At 42.7% G+C, this 22715-nt stretch overlaps 1 protein-coding gene across 1 annotated transcript; it reads left to right on the top strand.

Moving 5' to 3' along the window:
- Positions 1-3883: 3883 nt before the first annotated feature.
- On the top strand, positions 3884-22161 carry LOC117970227 (ubiquilin-4-like). The gene is made up of 11 exons (XM_059007352.1): positions 3884-4068; positions 7803-7954; positions 9128-9309; positions 10960-11222; positions 11792-11950; positions 13311-13539; positions 13748-13887; positions 14488-14571; positions 14912-15027; positions 17222-17405; positions 19057-22161. Exons 1-11 carry the CDS (start codon positions 3925-3927, stop codon positions 19207-19209), a joined length of 1806 nt encoding a protein of 601 aa, XP_058863335.1. The 5' UTR covers positions 3884-3924; the 3' UTR covers positions 19210-22161.
- The last annotated feature ends 554 nt before the right edge of the window (positions 22162-22715 follow it).

Raw genomic sequence — 22715 nt, 5'->3', positions numbered from 1 at the left:
GGTGCACACCCGAGGCTCAGGCGAGCGAGCACAGGAAAACGCATCTCGCTGTTCTTCCCGCTAAAAAAACAAAGCGGTGGCGACACAAAAACCCGACAAACAAACGTCAAATGTTAATAAAACAAACCTTTCCAATTATAATTTAAATTGACTTCGAAAACAGCACAACAAATTAAGATAAAATGCAGTTTGACGTTACCTGTAGGGCTGTATATTTTTATAAACTTTTATAGAAGCTACAGTATATTTATGTTATCATTTTAATCTTTAACAGAACAAATTTGCCAACGAATTTGTGATACCTTGTGTAGGCTATACAAATACTAATACTAGGCCTACTAACAATAGGCCTAATAATAATTACCATAAGGTTTACTCATGAATGATTTTATGATTGCGTGGTTAAGTTGCATTTACAGTTTGGGCGCCCATACTGTCTAGTGTCTTGGACGATACATGCCCACGCATTTGTGAAGTTGTATGGAAATATTTCTGTCACCTCCGGAAGTTTAATTTTAAGTGTGAAGTTTTTTTTAAAATAGCTGTGCATTTCTAAATGTCACTACAACCACAGATGATACCTACATTGCATAAATAATAACCAGCAAACTCCATGGAAACGGGTCAGGTATTTCAAAATATGAAACTAAATTAAGGGCCTGGCGTTCTAAATGACAGACGGACGTCAGACACACAGCGCCCCATTCATATTCTGGTTCATAACTTAAAAAAATAATATATTTATGTTTAATAAAAATTTCCGGCTCTTTATATGTAACCTACGTGTGACAGACAGTCTCCAGATTATACACTCAATAATTTAAAGAATGTCTTTGACAAGTTTTATCACAAGCAAGTGGTTCTGGTTAGAACATAAGAACATAAGAAAGTTTACAAACGGGAGGAGGCCATTCAGCCCATCTTGCTCGTTTGGTTGTTAGTATCTTATTAATCCCAGAATCTCATCAAGCAGCTTCTTGAAGGATCCCAGGGTGTCAGCTTCAACAACATTACTGGGGAGTTGGTTCCAGACCCTCACAATTCTCTGTGTAAATAAGTGCCTCCTATTTTCTGTTCTGAATGCCCCTTTATCTAATCTCCATTTGTGACCCCTGGTCATTGTTTCTTTTTTCAGGTCAAAAAAGTCCCCTGGGTTGACATTGTCTATACCTTTTAGGATTTTGAATGTCTGAATCAGATCGCCGCGTAGTCTTCTTTGTTTAAGAATGAATAGATTCAATTCTTTTAGCCTGTCTGCATACGTCATGCCTTTTAAACCCGGGATAATTCTGGTCGCTCTTCTTTGCACTCTTTCTAGAGCAGCAATATCATTTTTGTAACGAGGTGACCAGAACTGAACACAATATTCTAGATGAGGTCTTACTAATGCATTGTAAAGTTTTAACATTACTTCCCTTGATTTAAATTCAACACTTCTCACAATATATCCGAGCACCTCGTTTTTTTTTTTTTACGAGCAGGAGGATCAGCCGTGCCCGTGTGCCGATCTCATTTTACGCATGCGCATTGCGCCAGGGGATACAGATTTCTGAGGGGATACTGAATTGGGCGCTGCACAGGTATAAGTTATCTTTTGAAACTGTTGTGGTCCTCGTAGTTTATGATGATAGTCGATAGGTATTCGTCTGCTTTTCCCTTGGAGAAACATCACATGCCTGTTACTCCCTGTCAATTATACATTTTCTTTTCAATGATGGAATCCTACCGACGGTTTTAAGGATGAATGTTGCTCACCGAATTTCCTTATTTTTAGTGGATTTTGTTAGTGTATCGCTTCGATTTTCCGACAAAATGTTAAAAAAAAATGTGTTCGTTAAAATGTTTACCACAGCACTGAAATACCGACACTTCTGAGTATAGATTTTGAGTATTTCACGTTTGATTTCGAAATGTTACATTTTTAAATTGTCAGTTTTTTGTAAAGTATGGAAAACTACAAGCGGTATGCAATTCAATATGTTAACGTAGCAATATTCAGCAGTCTTCATTCGAGGCTATGAAGCAAAACGATTTAATTATATAGGGAGATGCAAAACCTTTGGTCATAGGTGTACTGCTAATTCACTGTATTCAATTACAACTAACTAGTATTTCATACTAACTTGTGTACTTGATAAGATTATTTAAAAAATCCATTTGATGCCTATGATTAATACGTTTTGTGACAAATGTATTATTATTATTATTATTATTATTATTATTATTATTATTATTATTATTATTATTATTATTATTATTATTAACATAAGAAAGTTTACAAATGAGAGGAGGTCATTCAGCCCATCTTGCTCGTTTGGTTGTTAGTAGCTTATTGATCCCAGAATCTCATCAAGCAGCTTCTTGAAGGATCCCAGGGTGTCAGCTTCAACAACATTACTGGGGAGTTGGTTCCAGACTCCCACAATTCTCTGTGTAAAAAAGTGCCTCCTATTTTCTATTTTGAATGCCCCTTTATCTAATCTCCATTTGTGACCCCTGGGCCTTGTTTCTTTTTTCAGATCAAAACAGTCCCCTGGGTCAACATTGTCAATACCTTTTAGGATTTTGAATGTTTGAATCAGATCACCGCGCAGTCTTCTTTGTTCAAGGCTGAATAGATTCAATTCTTTTAGCCTGTCTGCATACAACATGCCTTTTAAACCCAGGATAATTCTGGTTGCTCTTCTTTGCACTCTTTCTAGAGCAGCAATATCCTTTTTGTAACAAGGTGACCAGAACTGACCCTTTATTTAAATTCAACACTTTTCCCAATCTGGCAACACTAACAAGGGGAGTAGCCTATAAAAGTCGCATGCGAGACGCATGCATTACCTATTAAATGTTACCTCAAGCTCAATGAACAAATACAACAGGGATTTGTATCACTTTTGTTTAAGAGATCTATATATTGTTTGTGTTCCGTTAGTTTTGGATTTAGGATTACACCGCTGATTGTGAAGCGTGTCATGGTTGTTTTTCTGTTTGATATTTTTCTTTTTTTTTTAATTAGAATGAAGTAATAAAGTTGAATAGTTGTTTGCCTTTGTCTTATGTAGGTATTCACTTCATTTCAGCCACTAGGATTTCAGTTTACAAAAGCGCCCTTATTTTGAAAACTCAGTGTTGACAGGTATGATGCACTGGTACGACCACACCTGGAATACTGTGTGCAGTTCTAGACCCCATATCATAAGAAAGACATTGAGGCATTGGAGAGAGTACAGAGGAGAGCAACATGATTAATTCCAGGATTGAAGGGTATGTCCTATGAAGATAGACTGAAAGAGCTTAATCTGTACAGCCTAGAAAGAAGGAGAGGTATTTCAAATTGTCAAGAGGTTTAACACAGTAACTGCTGAGAATTATTTTCACAGGTCACAGAGAACAGAACCAGGGGCCCTGGGTGGAAGCTGAAGAACAGCATATTCAGAACCGAGGGGAGGATATTTATTCACAGAAAGGCTGGTGAACCATTGGAACAGGCTTCAGAGGTGTTGAAGCAGAGACTCTCTGATCCTTCAAGAATAGACTGGATGCTGTCATGAACAATATTGTATACCCCTCTCTGAGACCACAATAAGACCTTTAGCTAGCCACCTGGAGGAAGGGCGGTCTGTCTAGCTACAGACTCCCAGAGGTTTCATTTCCCCTGCTAACCTGGTTATTGGGTTTTGTACTCCTGAGTGCTAACGGATCACGCTGGCACCAAACCCAGCGAGCATTGTAGATGGGCCGAATGGCCTTTCCTCGTTCTTGAATTTCGCATCCTTTTATGGTCTAATAACTTGCAGTAACACCTCCCAGCCACCGGGCTCCCCCAGTCGCGATGCGAGCCTCTAGTCCCCTGAGCTCGCGGCGGGTTTATTACCTCTTGCCGGCGCCGCATTCCTTGTCAGTGACTCAGTGATTATAGGAGGAGTAAAGATGGCGGACAGCGGTAGAACAGACCCCGTTAATAATAACAATAATAAAAATACCGCCTCAGAGGAGAATATTATCAGGGTCACGGTCAAAACCCCTAAAGATAAGGAGGAGATTGCGATCCAGGAGGACGCCTCGGTTACTCAGGTGAGTAAAAATGCATTTGAATCAGTCAGGGACGTATCCAGTGTGCGTGTGTCTGTCCCAGTCCGGAGGCACTGCTGGATGAACTGGGCGGCGGGGGCGCTTCTTTTAGCGTTTTATTTCCATTTTAAAATGTAATTGACTGAATAATTCCGCCAAATAGTAACGCATACATAGCAAATACACCTGAGTAGCCATAAAAATAGTGTTTGTGACGAAAACGTGTACGCAAAAAAATATACCGGTATTTTTAATGGACGTGTACATACATTACACGAATATATTATTTCAAATTGTGTTAAAGTAAAACTAAACGTTTTAGTGTTTTAGGTATTCTTGAGAAATATCATTGTTAGCTACCTTTTCAGTATTCGTGGACGATGTCCTTTTTTTCACTAAAGTGTTGAAAATGGTTGCCGTGGTAATGACTAAACGACTGTGAAGTATATATGTTTAATTATAACGAGAAGGCTCCCTCGGCGTTTTGATTCAGTGTGGTGTGTGGGTATTGGATAATTATGTAATTATATATATATCACCTCGTAATGTGTTATTCTTTGACTAGGCTAGGTGAAAGAATGCTGATGAGTAATGGTCTCCACTTCCTAGCAAAGGGATACATTTTTAATAGTATTTTTGAGACGTAACCAATGTGGCAAATGATAATTATAATTCTGTACATTAATATATAAATAAATCCGTGATTCAAGCCCGCTTTCACAAAATTGAGCTTTGGTCGTTATACAACAGAGCAAAATATTGCTTGTCAAAAATATTAACCCCTGCCTGTTCAGAGTGAACAGATAATCCCACCGCGTGAGAATTCAGAGTTGGAGATGTGCAGAACAATGAGGTTATGCTGTGGAGAGGTAATCCCACAGAAAGGTATAGACTGTTTTTTTTTATTTTCTAAACAAAAGGTTTTTTTTTGGGGGGGGGGGGGGGGAGGGATACAAATGTCACCAGCGTTTTGAATAACGATACCCGAACAACATTTTCAGTTTATATTTTAAGCCCTTCTTCTGCCAAGGTAACTTTAATTGTAAAGGCAATTCTAAATGACAAGGCTGTCATCGTTTTCCCCAGTATAATTATCAATAACCTGAAGCAGAAAACAGTTTCATACCATTTTAGAAAAAAAAAAAAAATCCTTTATAGTAAACCAGCAATAGAGATAGCCTAGGTCCCCTAATCACAAATATGAGTGTTACTGGTTTAAGAATACTGTGCTAAGATTTACCCATGAACAAACTTACAGCTGGTACTTGAAGTGCTTACTAACAAGTGTGATCCCCGATGTCTTTGTTCTTGAGGGACAGAACAACAGAAACATGACTGGGATAACAATCCTCTCGTTTTGATGATCTGTTGTGATAAGAAAAAGGATTGCTGATCAGATTGCCAGCTCAGTCACTATTAGTTCCAAGTAGAATAGTGACACACGAATAAGTACATGATTCATTGATGTGTGATGCTGCAGTCTGAGGTTGAGGATGCAATCCTTGTTCTTGATGAGTAATGTATTTATCAGGGCAATATGGCCCCATAGTCCACTTCCTTGGATTGCTAAATATCTCAGAAGCTATTTGTTTATAAGGACCATTTCCTAAAACCTTTGAGTTTTTCTTTTAATAATGCTTTAGAAAAAGAGTAACTAACTCTCTCAAACAATTGAAAAATGGGCCAGTGCTTTAGAACTGCACTAAACAAAAAATAAGTGTGCTTAAAATTGTCCTTAGTTTTGTGAATGGGGCTCATACTTTCCAAGCAAGATCCAGAGTTAAATGTGTCAGCTGCACTGTAAGATTACCATTTGAATACAAATATTGTACCGCTACTGGTTATTGTGATACTTTTCCAAAATTGTATCCCACAACTGTATGATTGAGATTCAATCTTTGTAGTTTTGTTTTAATGATACTAGGTGGTGGAAGCTGATACTCAATTAGGGCAGGGCGGGTGTTCACTTTTTAAATGTCTGCACATTCTCATCAAGGTATTGGATATGGAGGGGGCGTTTTTCACTCTGCAATAAGATAACATGCTGAAGTATAGAAGGTGTGCGGTCATTGAAGAAATCCCAGCATCTGCACTATTGTGAGACATGAATATCTGATCACTGGCAAGTCAGAGACTGTTTAACCAAATATACTTATTAAGATAAAGCCATCACCGCAAAGATCTTGTGAACTTTTAAATATTGTACATGTGTCAGATTAGCTTGCTACTACTGTTTAAAATGTGAACTAAACTGTGCTGTCGTTATTCATTAAGTATTGTAGTGCTGGGACCAACATGGAATTTTCATGTTCGGATAGTCGTTCGTTTTCAGAACGTTATCAAAGCCATTATACTGTAGCGTGCACGGGGGTAGGGGTCAGGGCTGGTAGGTGACGCAATCAAATATGAAGACATAAGCCCGATACCAGCTCCTGCAAGGGAGCCGGCTCTCTTGTACAGCGGTATTGCTTCAGAGCGGGAGGTCCCGGGTGCGGATGTACCTGTGATGAGCCCCTACCTGCGGGAACTGCGGTCGCCACAATATGTAACACTGTATTAAAATTGAAAAATAGCCCAGAAATAAGGATTTACTTTACCCTTGGGAATTAACTACAAAACAAAGAAAGCAGTACAGTAGTTAAATGGTGTGTTTATTTCAAGTAAAAACAAAGCAGACGATGCATCTTTTGCAAGTATGACCTGTATCATATTGATTGACTCGCTTCCTAAATATCTATAGTGACAGCAGCGACAAGCAAGGGAAAGAGCAGCGGCTGCAGCAGGCTAAATCCCGCTGCCGACCTCCACGACAATATATATAAAATCTTACGCAGATAAAATCATTTCTGATGGATGCAGGCATTTTTGCCTTTTGAATACATGTAAAAAAAAAAAAAAAAAAAAAAAGTGCGTTCGGGTATTTGTCCCATCACTAGTATGTTCTTAGTTTACTATTATTATCTGCGTTCTTTATTGGTTACTGAATGTGTTAGTTTCACACTCACATTAACACTCATCTTGGACTACCTTAAGGTAACATTAGGCAGTCCAAGACTGGTGCTAATCGGGTTCTGTGATCCCAGACGCATGAGAAACACTGTTTTCAATGTAGCGGTACTCAATTCCTGCCCCCTTGCACGTTTATATCTGGGTGTCCTTAAATAGAAGCGTCCCATCTTCAGATACCTGCTCACCATCTAAACGCACCATAATGATGGGTGGCATCCTTTTGCTGTCAATCCTGTTTTTCCCAATGAAGTGCACAGTCTAGGCTGGCTGTAGTGGGCTCATTCCAGCTCAAGTGGTTTAGTAGTTTTTTCTATTCATGTTTGAGGATACAGAAGAGTGTTGGGATGATGGGGGATTTCAATTTTTCATGTAAAAATATTCTTTTAAATAGCTGAAAGACAAAATTAACATGTGTACCATATTGCAGTAAAAATATCTCACTGAAGTAAAATTAACCTGCTATCCCATCATATTACCTTTTAAAGAAAGGAGAGGAACATTCTTCCATAGAGTAGATTGCTTTTATTTGCTGTTCATTCATTTCTTTGATGCAGCCATTTATAAATTCTGTTATATGAATGAATGGCCACGAACACGTTTCAAGCAGTATTTGTTTGAATATTTGTGTTCCAGCTCTCCTACCTATCCACACGAGTGACCCCTGTGTGGCCCGGGAGCCAGTACAGTTTTTAGATCAGAGCTAACAAGGGCTTGTTTTGTGCTTCCAGTTTAAAGAGGAGATCTCGCGGAGGTTCAAAGCCAAGCAGGACCAGCTGGTGTTGATCTTCGCTGGGAAAATCCTGAAAGACGGGGACACTCTGAATCAGCACGGCATCAAGGATGGCTTGACTGTCCACCTGGTCATCAAGACTGCGCAGAAGTGAGTAACCGGCTTTCCCAAAGGGACTGGCATGCTGGTGGTGGAGGCTAGCACATGCAAATGAGCACCGAAAAAACACACTGAAGCCTGGAAGGAAGCTTCAGAAACAAGGGCCAGAGAAGGAGTTGGTTTGCAAGTTTCTAGAGGTTAAATTTACTATAAAAGTCTGTGCTGCTTTTAATTGCAATATTCATCATTTTCTTTTCTTTGTTATTTTGTATGCTGAAAAGTACTTTTATTACAAATAATTTATCACTTGCAGTATAGTATTAGTGTTCTGAAAGCTACAATAGATTACAATGAAGACTCTTCTTGCAGGGGTGTTTTGAGCTTAACTATACATACCTGGACTTACACATACAACACTCCTTTTGTAGCGGTATCTTCCAATAAAAGCACACAGGATATGGCTGAAGCTGCTACACAATGGTTTTAAACTATTCCCTATAAAAAAAGAATAAGCACAACTGCACCTGTTTATCTACAATCGGGCTTTAATTTGAACTGTAATTTAATTGGACAAGGAAATATTACTTTATTGCAAACGGCTTTATTGGACTGAGAAAGGGTAGATGAGAGAAATTTCTGCCAAGGGAGAAAGTTGCAGTTAATGTTGAAACATTTTTAATGGGATAGATGACCGAAAACTAGGTCCTAGCTTTCTTTTTTGATTTGGTCCCCACAGTATCTCCCCAATTGGGTCATGTGATGCTGCAGTATAGGATATGGGGACAGTCTGTTCATGTTACAGGAGCTGAAACCTGATTTCTGGGTTTGATTTCATTCAGTGTTTGAGACCAAAAACAAACGCAGTCAGTACTGTACGCAGCGGGATAAAAAAGGATAATATTATTAAAGCAAGCATGTGTAACATCCATCCCCCTTTGCCACATCTGTAGATAAAAAATAAGATCTGTTTGTATGATAAAGTGGATGACCGTGATGTTTATTAATGATATGTACAGAAGAGTATAGAATAAGGATTAAGTTTCATGACAATTCGAGAAGCGATTTGTTAAATATGTACACATATAAGTGTGAAATACAAAATGGAGAGAGACCCTGGAATATCCACATAATTTGAAATTCAATAATGTTAACCAAGTTTCGTGACAATAGGATAAGAGGTTGCCAGTACAGAGTGTTGAGGGGTGTGTTGTGTTTCACCTCCAGGACTGCAGATGGCTCCTCCTCGCAGCCCTCCACCTCCTCCAGCTCCTCTGCCCCCCAGGTGAGCAGCAGCAGCAGCCCCAGCCCTGCCAGCCCTAACCCAGCCTCCAGCACCACAGCCAGCTCCACCAGCGCCGGGGGCCCTGAGGCCGGGACCGGACCCGCACAGCCTCCCTCCATACTAAGTAAGTGAGCATGCCGGAGCTAAACGAACCCCTTCACCTTCTCCCTGGTCAGTGATCCTGTCCCTGCCGAAGCTAAACGAACCCCTTCACCTTCTCCCTGGTCAGTGATCCTGTCCCTTCCTGAGCTAAACAAACCCCTTCACCTTCTCCCTGGTCAGTGATCCTGTCCCTGCCGGAGCTAAACGAACCCCTTCACCTTCTCCCTGGTCAGTGATCCTGTCCCTGCCGAAGCTAAACAAACCCCTTCACCTTCTCCCTGGTCAGTGATCCTGTCCCTGCCGAAGCTAAACGAACCCCTTCACCTTCTCCCTGGTCAGTGATCCTGTCCCTGCCGAAGCTAAACGAACCTCTTCACCTTCTCCCTGGTCAGTGATCCTGTCCCTGGCGACGTGCAGGTTGCGTTATGATGCGTATCACTGTACATGTGGGGTCCTGATTGACTGCCTGTATGGTGCATGAGGTCATACCATCATTTAATAAAGGACTTCATTCAGGAACCACTTGGTGAATTACAACGAGCTGTGCTGTGGTCTTGTATCATGATGCATGACTCCTATACAAAACGGTACATTGTGTAAAAGTGTTGCGATTAATGCATACACAGTGAATCATTAAACCCAGAGTTATTTCACTCATAAGGATGTCGTACTACAGTACTCCATACACATTCATTGTGACCGATATCTATATAAAAATCTATTTTATACTTAATTGTGTAATGCAGTGATGGAAATACAGCTCCTATTGCATAGCAGTTTGATCCATTCCGGGTTTTACTAAGAGCTTAACAAGCCACACCTGAGCTTGTTACCTATACACTGTAGCTCATATTAAAACCTGGAATGCGTTAAACTCCAGTGCTGTAGGAGTCTCATTTCCGTCCAGGTACCGCGTCTAAGTTTTTTATTTTCACGGATCCAGTATACAGCCATGGCCAAAAGTTTTGCATCCCCTAAAATTTTAGAATTGAGACATAATTTTAAAAAAAAAATGATATGAACATAATTTATCATCAGCAGCAGTGTGGAGTAGTGGTTAGGGCTCTGGACTCTTAACCGGAGGGTCGTGGGTTCAATCTCAGGTCGGGGACACTGCTGCTGTACCCTTGAGCAAGGTACTTTACCTAGATTGCTCCAGTAAAAAAACCAACTGTATAAATGGGGAATTGTATGTAAAAATAATGTGATATCTTGTAACAATTGTGAGCCGCCCTGGATAAGGGCATCGGCTAAGAAATAAATAATAATAATAATCTTGTAATCAAAGACACTACAAAATGATGTCGCAAAAGTCTACCGGAAGCCATAATAGTAGTACAGTATTTCATGAAATTCATGTTAGATTTTGAAATGTCACATTTTTCAATTTGTCAGTTTTTGGTTAAGTATTTGGAAAACTACAAAGCGGTATGTAATTCAATATATTGATGTAATATTATTCAGCAGGTTTCATTCAACTTTATGAAGCAGTATTAGTTCATTTTATATGGTGATGCAAACCTTTTGGCCATAGCTGTACATATCATTCATCCGGTATGCTGCTTTAATGTTAGCTAACCCCCTCTCTCTAACCCCCAGCTGGTTTTGGGGACCTGGCTAGTCTGGGCATGTTTAATGTTGCTCTAACCCCTATAACCCTGTCTCAACCCAGCTGGTTTCGGGGACCTGGCTAGTCTGGGCAGCCTGGGCATGGGCTCTGCTAACTTCATGGAGCTGCAGCAACAGATGCAGCGTCAGCTCATGTCTAGTCCGGAGATGCTGTCCCAGATCATGGAGAACCCGCTGGTGCAGAACATGATGTCCAACCCAGACCTCATGCGCCAGATGATCGTCGCCAACCCCCAGATGCAGCAACTGATGGAGCGCAACCCCGAAATCAGCCACATGCTCAACAACCCTGAGCTCATGAGGCAGGTGTGTGTCTGGAGGAGAGAGGGAGGGGTATCTGAAATGTGTCCTGCTCTGCAGGGCTTGAACTGCCACCAGCCCTGCATCCAATCATTGGGTTCAGAACACCCTTTGTGTAGGTTCTGTGAAGCAGAAAATATTTGCAGACTTTTAATAAAAGTGAAATTAGTTAATATTTCTTGCCAGCAAACGTTTCATGTTTTGCAGTGTTATTGAAGTGTGTCAGGTGCTTGAACAGTCAGGCCCCTGGTAAACCTGCACTTCTCTGCACAGCATGAATAAATCCCACCTGCCAGACTGTAGGTTTACTAACAGAGTTTGTTAAGCTGTAGAGGAGCAGGAGGGTATTTAACTTCAAACTCCTGGCTCCTGATTTATTAAAGTAATACAAACTGAAGGTTTGAAACCTAGTGCTAGTGTGAGCTTCAAGCCCTGCTACATGGTCAGCACTGTAACTTTCTTTTCTTTCTTCTCTCATTGTGTCCTGCGCCTTGTAGCCCTTTCAGGTTTTGTGGGTGCAGTAGAGTTTTGTGTTGGCCATGTGTAATGTGAGACTGTGCCCTGTGCCCTGGCAGACGATGGAGTTGGCGCGGAACCCAGCGATGATGCAGGAGATGATGAGGAACCAGGACAGAGCGCTCAGTAACCTGGAGAGCATCCCGGGGGGCTACAACGCGCTGCGCAGGATGTACACAGACATACAGGAGCCCATGTTCAGCGCGGCCCGGGAACAGGTAGGACTGCAGGGAGGCTGCTGCTGCTGGATCCTGGGCTCATTCAGAGGGCTGTGCAGATACTCTGGGCTTCCATATAATGATCTTTAACATGTTTCAAGCCGGCAGATGTTAATCAGAACAGAAATAAACCTGTTTAAGTGTTGCCAAACTCCAAATTGTGCTTTTCCCCATTATATTGCTGAGTACCAATCAACGATAATAGGCAAATAAGCTAAAATAGTGTCTCTCGAATCAAGGGGCGTGAAAGTTCATTGGACACAAGTCCTCAATACGAAATTATTGAACACTGCTTAGAACAGTCGGGTCTCAAGCTGTTAGATAAGTTTGTATTTAATCTCGCTGCTGAAGACGCTGAGATAGATAAATAATAGTTTTTGCTCAAGATCCAACTTCTTAACTTTATGGTATGTTTAGCCTACCTTTGTAAAGGGAGTGTGTTTGAAACAAAGTATAGGTACTTGTGTATATGTAACGCATGTTGAAGGAATCGCTTGAGTGTCTGCACACTGGTACTGATTTTCTGTTAGAAAGTCAAGTAGACAGTAGAGCTGCCTGAAGCACTCGGTGCATCCCTCTGATTGAGCTCTACAGCAGGGAGCTGCAGACACCCAGGTGTGGGTGAAGGTGTTGATTGGGCCCTCATTCCAATTGAAACAATGAAACAAACAGCTGCTTGCTGCACCCCAGGGGCCAGTAGGAATGGTAGTTATTATAAAACAAATCTGTGTGTTCATTGACTCTTCGCAGCATTAGGAAGCTGAAAGTTATTTTTCATTTTAATCATTGCAATGGGATTCTGCCAAGAAAAGTACGCATTTAATGTTGTACCATTCACGGGGTTCAATATTCTAAAGTAATTGTAGCTAACAAAATAATTCCATCAATCACACTCATTTTGCACTTCTCAAATGTGCAGTTTTTAAACAAGCAACCTTGTATTTAATTTTAAAACCGACACTTGGTTCTGCACTGGGTTAAAGAAAGCTCTGGCTGCTTGCTTTGTTACCACCCCAGCAGTGTCTCCTGGGTCATGTTACTGGCTGAAAGCGTCTCTCAATAGGAGAAGCAGCTGATTGGTTCCTGACAGGGGTGGGGGCAATTTCACCCTCCAGGTGAAGTGACCCAGGAAGTACTAAAAGCACATACCAGGCGTCCTGTTTGAAAATGAAAATTTGCGTTTGCTAAAACGTGCGTCTCTTTCAAAACTGCACTTTTAAGTAATGAATGGACGCACACAGTGGAGAAAATTCATGGCTCTTTTGTTGGCTACAATTACTTTGAGCTTAGTCTATGCTGTGTACATGGGGGAAACTTTAACAAGCAAATCCATCAGCAATTTCTCTTTTCGCTTCCCCAGTTCGGTAACAACCCCTTCTCTGCACTGGGAGGGAACGCGGAAGGATCAGGAGTCCAGCCACAGCGGACAGAGAACAGGGAGCCCCTCCCCAACCCCTGGGGTCCCCCCGGCACTGCGGCCCCCACATCGAGCACAGAGGGAGAGGGGGGCACCACCCCGACACCCCAGAGCGGGACCACCCCCAGCATCTCCAACCCCCTGGGCATCAATGCATCCAGCCTGGGCAACGGTACTACCCTCTTCTGACCCCCTTTGTTAAAAGTACAGCAATGAGAGATCTAGTCATGTGTCAGAATCTGGGCTTGTTTGGATGTAGGTCCAGGGGATCGTTTTCACGGTTCTGATTAGCTCTGGTTTTGTTTTTTTCACATTTCTTGTGTATCGGCTTGTGTTGCTGTGCGATTCTTACATTGACACTCCCGCCCCTTTTTCTTCAGGCATGTTTAACAGCCCCGGCATGCAGAGCCTGATGCAGCAGATCTCAGACAGCCCTCAGCTCATGCAGAACATGCTGTCCGCTCCCTACATGCGCAGCATGATGCAGTCCCTGGCACAGAACCCTGACTTCGCAGCGCAGGTTTGTGACCACCAGGTGGAGCCGGCCCCTCGGCAGTGCAGGGACGGCAGCCTGTGACTTGTGTCCTTTTCATGATACCTTTTTTATTTAATTTGTTTTATTAGCTGAGGTTACTTCTAAAAGGATACATTTTAATAATATTTTATAATTTCATATCTGTTATTATCCTCTGTATGCTCTTTTATGTATAGTTAGGGTTTATGATTTTCACTTCAGATGTTTTTTTCAGAAGCAACCCTATGGTTAAAGAGTAGTCAGTACTGGTAAATAATCTGAGCAGAAACTCACTATTCTGGGAATGCACATGGTACATGATCCATTTAATGAATCTGGTACTATTTCAAAGAGGGGTCAGGATGTTGAGCCAAATTCCATGACAGCTTGGAGTAACCTGCTGTGTGTGTACATGTGTGTGTGCGTGATTTCATTTGAGTGTCTTCAATCAGCCCACTCTGATCCTATCTGGTAAATAGCAAAGTATCAAGAAAGCACTGAACTGTGTTGCACATAACTTGTGAAATTTTGAAAACCATAAATTAGTGAAGGGTTCTAACCATGAATGACCCCTCTGTGAATGATGTATTCCTCTCTCTCTCCCAGGTGATGGTGAATAACCCCCTGTTTGCTGGCAATCCACAGCTTCAGGAGCAGTTCAGACACCAGCTCCCGGTCTTTCTTCAGCAGGTAAAAATTAGTTAATTCTATAGGGTGATGCAAAACTTTTGGCCATACAGTAGATGCCAAATTCATTGAAATCTGATATTCTGAAGACCATTTGAGAGCCGGTAGTTTAGAGGGGTCAGACCAAGAGTCTTGACTGACCCGGCCCCTGCAGACTCGTCTGCGCCGGGGACTGACCCGGCCCCTGCAGACTCGTCTGCGCCGGGGACTGACCCGGCCCCTGCAGACTCGTCTGCGCCGGGGACTGACCCGGCTCCTGCAGACTCGTCTGCGCCCGGGACTGACCCGGCCCCTGCAGACTCGTCTGCGCCGGGGACTGACCCGGCCCCTGCTTCCCTTGCAGATGCAGAATCCTGAGGCTCTCTCCGTGATGACAAACCCCCGGGCCATGCAGGCTCTGCTCCAGATCCAGCAGGGGCTCCAGACACTGCAGACTGAGGCACCGGGGCTCATGCCAAGGTAGGGAACAGACTGGCTGCCTTCACTGCACTTCAGCTCTAAGCAACACACCATACTGCATCCCTCTCTCGGCTCTAAACACTAGAGCCACACTACCTCCCTCGCTCTTTCCCTCCCTCTGCTGTAACCACTAGAGCCACACTGCATCCCTCGCTCTTTCCCTCCCTCTGCCGTAACCACTAGAGCCACACTACCTCCCTCGCTCTTTCCCTCCCTCTGCCGTAACCACTAGAGCCACACTACCTCCCTCGCTCTTTCCCTCCCTCTGCTGTAACCACTAGAGCCACACTGCATCCCTTGCTCTTTCCCTCCCTCTGCTGTAACCACTAGAGCCACACTGCATCCCTTGCTCTTTCCCTCCCTCTGCTGTAACCACTAGAGCCACACTGCATCCCTTGCTCTTTCCCTCCCTCTGCTGTAACCACTAGAGCCACACTGCATCCCTTGCTCTTTCCCTCCCTCTGCTGTAACCACTAGAGCCACACTGCATCCCTTGCTCTTTCCCTCCCTCTGCTGTAACCACTAGAGCCACACTGCATCCCTTGCTCTTTCCCTCCCTCTGCTGTAACCACTAGAGCCACACTGCATCCCTTGCTCTTTCCCTCCCTCTGCTGTAACCACTAGAGCCACACTGCATCCCTTGCTCTTTCCCTCCCTCTGCTGTAACCACTAGAGCCACACTGCATCCCTTGCTCTTTCCCTCCCTCTGCTGTAACCACTAGAGCCACACTGCATCCCTTGCTCTTTCCCTCCCTCTGCTGTAACCACTAGAGCCACACTGCATCCCTTGCTCTTTCCCTCCCTCTGCTGTAACCACTAGAGCCACACTGCATCCCTTGCTCTTTCCCTCCCTCTGCTGTAACCACTAGAGCCACACTGCATCCCTTGCTCTTTCCCTCCCTCTGCTGTAACCACTAGAGCCACACTGCATCCCTTGCTCTTTCCCTCCCTCTGCTGTAACCACTAGAGCCACACTGCATCCCTTGCTCTTTCCCTCCCTCTGCTGTAACCACTAGAGCCACACTGCATCCCTTGCTCTTTCCCTCCCTCTGCTGTAACCACTAGAGCCACACTGCATCCCTTGCTCTTTCCCTCCCTCTGCTGTAACCACTAGAGCCACACTGCATCCCTTGCTCTTTCCCTCCCTCTGCTGTAACCACTAGAGCCACACTGCATCCCTTGCTCTTTCCCTCCCTCTGCTGTAACCACTAGAGCCACACTGCATCCCTTGCTCTTTCCCTCCCTCTGCTGTAACCACTAGAGCCACACTGCATCCCTTGCTCTTTCCCTCCCTCTGCTGTAACCACTAGAGCCACACTGCATCCCTTGCTCTTTCCCTCCCTCTGCTGTAACCACTAGAGCCACACTGCATCCCTTGCTCTTTCCCTCCCTCTGCTGTAACCACTAGAGCCACACTGCATCCCTTGCTCTTTCCCTCCCTCTGCTGTAACCACTAGAGCCACACTGCATCCCTTGCTCTTTCCCTCCCTCTGCTGTAACCACTAGAGCCACACTGCATCCCTTGCTCTTTCCCTCCCTCTGCTGTAACCACTAGAGCCACACTGCATCCCTTGCTCTTTCCCTCCCTCTGCTGTAACCACTAGAGCCACACTGCATCCCTTGCTCTTTCCCTCCCTCTGCTGTAACCACTAGAGCCACACTGCATCCCTTGCTCTTTCCCTCCCTCTGCTGTAACCACTAGAGCCACACTGCATCCCTTGCTCTTTCCCTCCCTCTGCTGTAACCACTAGAGCCACACTGCATCCCTTGCTCTTTCCCTCCCTCTGCTGTAACCACTAGAGCCACACTGCATCCCTTGCTCTTTCCCTCCCTCTGCTATAAACACTAGTGCCACACTGCATCCCTTGCTCTTTCCCTCCCTCTGCTATAAACACTAGTGCCACACTGCCTCCCTCCCTTCCAGTCACTCTGCTCTAATCACTAGAGCTACACTGCTTCCTTCTTTCCCAGTCCCTCAGCTCTAACCAGTAGATAGCACTGCTTCTCTCCCAGTCCCTCAGCTCTAAACACCAGGCTTCACCAGGTCTATCCTAATACACAGAATTTTAATCATTTAAAAATGATTTTAGTTTAGAAAAAACGCTGGATGCGTTTTCCAACAGAACACACTTGTTGCTAGACTGTCCCTCCTGCTGCATTGCCTGCTGACCCTGCTTGATTTCTCTCTCTGCAGCCTCACCCCCGGAGGTTTGCCGACGGTCCCCCTGCCCACAGGTGGCAGTGTGGCCCCCGAGAGTCCGGTCTCCTCGGGGACGGGCCCCACCACGGGCCCCTCTCCACCCGGCGGCCCCCCCAGCTCCCAGCAGCAACTCATGCAGCAGATGCTGCAGATGTTCGCAGGAGGCAGCGGTGCAGCGGTATGGAGTTCAACATTGCAAATGTGCATCTTAAAGCACTGAATTTAGAAATGCTGAAAGAAACTTAATATATTCAAAAACAAATGTTTCAACTAGAAGTCTTAGTCAGCGAAAGCTAGAAAGAAACTTAGCCCCTTCAGGTACAATTGAGTGCTTGTTCAAACAGTTTCTTCTTACTACATTTGAGGGAATCAAGTATCACAAGGAGGAAACTGACAATTTGTGTGACCAGATCCTACCTGTCAGTAAATTAAGCCCTGTTTCATGCGACTCGTTGCAAAAATAATTTAGCATCGTTTTTATTTGTGGGACACATGTCCCTTTACTTCTAAAGGGTTAATAAATTCAATGACAAACCTTTTAGAATGAAAGCCTTTCTCATTTGCAGGCATTGAAAAAGACCGTCTAAACGAAACATTCAAATTGAAGTTTCTTTTTAGTATTTCTAAATTCAGCACTATTGAATTTAACACTAGACCCGCCTAGAACCGCCACGTGGGTCACTTTGACCCATACATTTTTAAACTGCTTCGTTATGAAAATGAAAGACATACTATCGGATACAACTGAAACGTTTTATTCATGAACATCACATCTAACATTTGCATCATAGAAACACTATTTAAATGGAAAATTAAACATAAAAGGCTTTAAATCATTGTTTCTAATACTACATAAAAAGAAAATTGTACTCTATGGAGGAGCGTACGCGTCTGCCAGCTGACTGTGCCTGCATCCAGGAGCTGTGTTGTAAACACAGACGCAGTTCTATTGAACACTATTGTTTAAACACGTGTAAACTGGTACATACAAACCTGTAAAACCAAAATGTTTGTTTTTTTTCTAATAGTAATATAAAAAAATAATATATAACATACGTTTCATATTGGGCACAAGTTGTTATCCTACCTGTCATTTCAATTTGCTGTATGCATCCGAGTGCAGCTTGCCATATTCCAATCAAAATGACTACTTTCAAGATTAAATATTTCCTTCTGATATATTCCCAGTTGCATTTGTGAAACAAAAGGATTGTTGTCTCCCAGGTACATTGAAAAATAAGCAACTAGGCTTTCACTGAGTTTGCATCTTGACAAATCCACAATCATAGCAATCTCTGTCTCGTAGTCAGTCTACAAACAAAGGCTTGAAAAAAAAAACATTTGCTAGGGGTCGTGTCTTGTTTGCTGCATTTACAAAAAAAATATCTTACGTTATATTAAAAAAAGACATGTATTGTAATGCATGGGTCACATTGACCCACGTGGCGGTTCTAGGTAGAACTGTTTATAACTTTATAATTTTTGCGATTCTGGCTATCAAACGTGTCTGGATATGTAATTCATATATTCAGGAAGTGTCAAAAATGGACAACCGCATTCGATTTACAAAGGAAGAGTAATTAACATTTTAAATCCAAAATGGGCCAAATTGACCCGCATGGTGGTTCTAGTGTTAAACCCTGAAACAGTTCCAGGTAAGAAGATTCCTTTGAATATTTGGGTCCATTTTCATTTTAGATTACAGCTGAATTCCACAGTGCAGTATCCATTATAACAGCTCCCCTGCCCTGCCCTGCCCCTGGAATAACAGCCCTCCTGTCCTGCCCTGCCCCTTGAATAACAGCCCTCCTGTGTCCCCTTACCTGCAGACCCAGACCCCAGAGGTGCGGTTTCAGCAGCAGCTGGAGCAGCTCAGTGCCATGGGCTTCATCAACCGGGAAGCCAACCTGCAAGCCCTCATTGCCACCGGGGGAGACATCAACGCTGCTATAGAGAGACTGCTGGGCTCCCAGCCTTCGTAAACCCACAGGAACCTGGGAACGGGGGGGCCGGGGGGGGGTGGGGGGGTCAATAGGAAACCGTACAATATTAATAATAAATAACAATAACGCAGTGCGCTCATTCACTTTGGAAACAGCAGATTGGTATCAGTAATCGTCAGCCGGCTGTGCGCTTGAGTGGTGGTAATGACGCTCAGATTTATTTTGTTCTAAGCCAATCAGTAAGTGAAATAGCAATGTTTTATTTTTCTCTTGAGACGCCCCCTGAACCCCCTGAAGTTGCTTTAGGTTCCCGCTGCCTTGTTCTGTGCACGTCTCGTCCACATGGTGGTGATTTTTCTTCTAAGGAGCCTTTTATTTTTAACATTTCCCCAACTACCAACCTCGCTGCAGTGTCTTTTGAAACAGTTGATCCTTTTCACTGCATTGCTGTGCTTGTCTGGGTAGGCCTGAATTAAGTCAAAGTTGGCTACACTTTTTTTTATAATGGCTATTGTGCTGTCATAATATTGATACAATCCAGGCTTTAGTTGGAGCTGTTGTGTCTCAGTCCATTCCCAATTCAACCCTGGCCTTCTAATCAGTTTAGCAGAGCCTAGTTCAACCAGCTCTCTAACTTTTCAGTTGAACCTCTGTGTTTCATCAGGGTAAGGATTGGAATGGACTGAAGGAGATGTACCAATGTGATGTTTAAAATGCTCAGTACAGACAGTCGGGTGAAAAATTGTTAATGTCCCAGTTTATGAACCAGGAGATGTGAAATCAAATCATGCTCAATTCTATGTAAAAATACATTGTAGCTAAACTGCCAACACCTTCAGACATTGAGTTCCAGCTTTGCATCGGTGTGAATCCAGGCTGGCTCCCCCACTCCCTGGGTCTAACCCTAACCCTTGCTCTTTTTAGTTTTAATGACAGTACAGAGACATCTCAGACTAGCTCCTCACTTGCAGAATAATCTCAGTCATTGCTTGTGTTGTGGATGAGATGAGTGGACTTGGCCCTTCACTAGCTGCTATAGACCACCAGGGGGCCCTAGTTGGTTAGAGTATACTGACATCAGAGGGAACAGACTGAGTTTGAACACCATGCTTGTAAATACAGTTATATTATAGTATAAGCTTAGTGACTTTGCTGTTGGAAGTTTTGCACCTTGCTGATCCTGCTGTGCTGTATAAAAAAAACCTCTTAAATTGTACAACTTTTTGTAAAGCATAATTATTTTTTTGCTTCATAAATTCAGTCTGTTCACTTTTCTGCATCAACATTATTCACTAATAATAGACCTAGTGCTTGTATAGATTGGGATTTTAACACTTGTATTTACCCAGTGTGAAAGTTTTCGATCCAAACGTAACCCAAAGCACCATTGCGTGATGCAATGCATAAAAACCCTCTGATGTTCATTGTATATCGATAGCCCATTCAACAAAACTCCTGCCCTCTGGTGCCTGACTTAGGACAGTGAAACAGAAGATGTTCCTCACGTCTAGCTCTTTTTAAAATGTTTTCATTTCTTACTGCTACGTGCTTGTTCTGTCTGTTTTACTGTCATTTTAAAGTGATGCTGCTTTAGGGATGTACCATTAGTCAGGGATGTCCAGCGCTGGCTCTTCCACTCCTGGTCTTTGTTCCAACGCTGTTCTGACTTGTTTAACTGAACCAATTACACCTCCATCCAGACCTTAAAGTTGTTCATTATATCATTTTACCAGTTAAACCTGGAGTGGAACGGCCCTCCAGGACAGGGATGGGACACCCCTGATTTATGCGAGTTCCTCTACTTCAGAAACCCAGGCTGGTGCCAAATCAGTCAGCTCAGTCTAAGCATCTGCATCAACAGGCATTTTGTATTAGACTGCTGAGCTATACTTGTGCAGGCAGTATATTATAAACCCATGATAGTGACCAACATGGTCAGGACTTTAGTTAATGGTTAAGTCTCAGTTTTGGACAGGGCAATATACCCTTCATTCACTCCACAGAAACAAACCTTTTCCTGTTACTATAGAACATTAGCTTTTGTATTCATATACTTGCCCAAAGCAGTTATTCTTTGACAAATAATAAAACAGACCAAACAAGCACAATTTTAAGAGTGAAAATGGCTTGCAAAATGTAACTGATTTGGAGTCTTGAGCAGCCTGATGTATTTCTCATCCCAGGCTACCTCTGGAACTGGCATTTGCATTTCCAACCTGATATTTTAACATAACCCTGTAACTTTAATCACTCAGTCATATGATATACAAGTTGTGCTAAAAGACATTAAAACAGACACGTTAGTAACCTTCTCTTTGTTTTTTGTTTTTTAGTGCACTTGGTTGTAGAATAAACATGTATTTCATGTTACATTTGACATCTTTGAAAATGTTGCTCTAAAACTACCTTTTTGCTCTTTAGTACTACTTTAAAACAGCAGTAAGTTATTTAAAAAATAAATATTATTTATTACATTTAGATCATTTAAATATTGCCAAGGTATGCCAGAACAGCTTCTTCCAAATTGGGGGGAGGGGGAGGAAATCAAATGTTTAACCATTTGCTGCTATTCTTGATTGTTTAGACACACACACACACACACACACACCCTTACCTACCTTTGCATCCATTCCATACAATCATTCAAAATGTCTGTCTAGCCTATATAAAAACCCAACCAGCTTTCTGTGTTCCGGGATCTCCAGTTTCACACATTGGGCTTTCAAGTGTTAAAACTCTTTTGTCTTAGTAAAATCGGTCTGGGGTATGACCAAATAATGTGGGTTAAAAAATGTAGTCATTTCTTGCAGACCATTTGGAATACAGCTGGGACAAAATAATTCCCCCGAAATGAGCGTGCAGTTGATTGCTGCGTCGCTATTCTAGGTGAAAGCAAGTCGGTTACTATGAAGACTTACCATCGCCATACTGCTTTCCATTGGTTTTTTTCCCCCTTCGATTATTTTTAAATAAATAAAGTTTTAAGCAATATTCCAGCTCTGTTCTTTTTCTTTTGCTTAGCTTACCAAGGAGAGGAATAGATCAGCTGTTGCTGGCTTCCTGTCCTCTATTCTGATCAGAAATCTAAAGCTATAAGAACTACAATCCATAACTGTTGAACACTCAGTAGTGCTGAATTTAGAAAAACTCAAACTTATTACTGGACGTGTTTTACAGTGTCTTGAAAAAGACTTCTCGTGGAAACGATTGTCACAGTATTGCATTTCTTTTAGTATTTCTAAAAACTTTAAGAAGGCGCCAGACAAAATGTTCATCGACTTTACCTTAAACCATGACTTTAAAAATACAATTCCGGGATAGAAATTAAAACAAAATAAACTTTATTACAAAACCATTAGAAAGAATAAATGTAATTTTTTTTTTTTTTTTTTTTTTTTTGCTGCTGTACAGTAGGGGTTTGTATCCAAAACTGCTCAATCTGCGTGTCTTGAGCTGCAAGTCAAACCCAGGCAGAGCTTAATGATGAGGCACATTGTTGAGGTAAAGCTGTGCTGTAGGAGTTTCTGTGTAAATGCAGAATGCAA

The sequence above is a fragment of the Acipenser ruthenus genome, chromosome 35 (genome assembly GCF_902713425.1).
Source record: "Acipenser ruthenus chromosome 35, fAciRut3.2 maternal haplotype, whole genome shotgun sequence".
Taxonomy (NCBI): Eukaryota; Metazoa; Chordata; class Actinopteri; order Acipenseriformes; family Acipenseridae; genus Acipenser; species Acipenser ruthenus.
The sequence above is the reverse complement of the archived record's forward strand: the minus strand, read 5'-3'. Positions and strand labels throughout refer to the sequence as shown.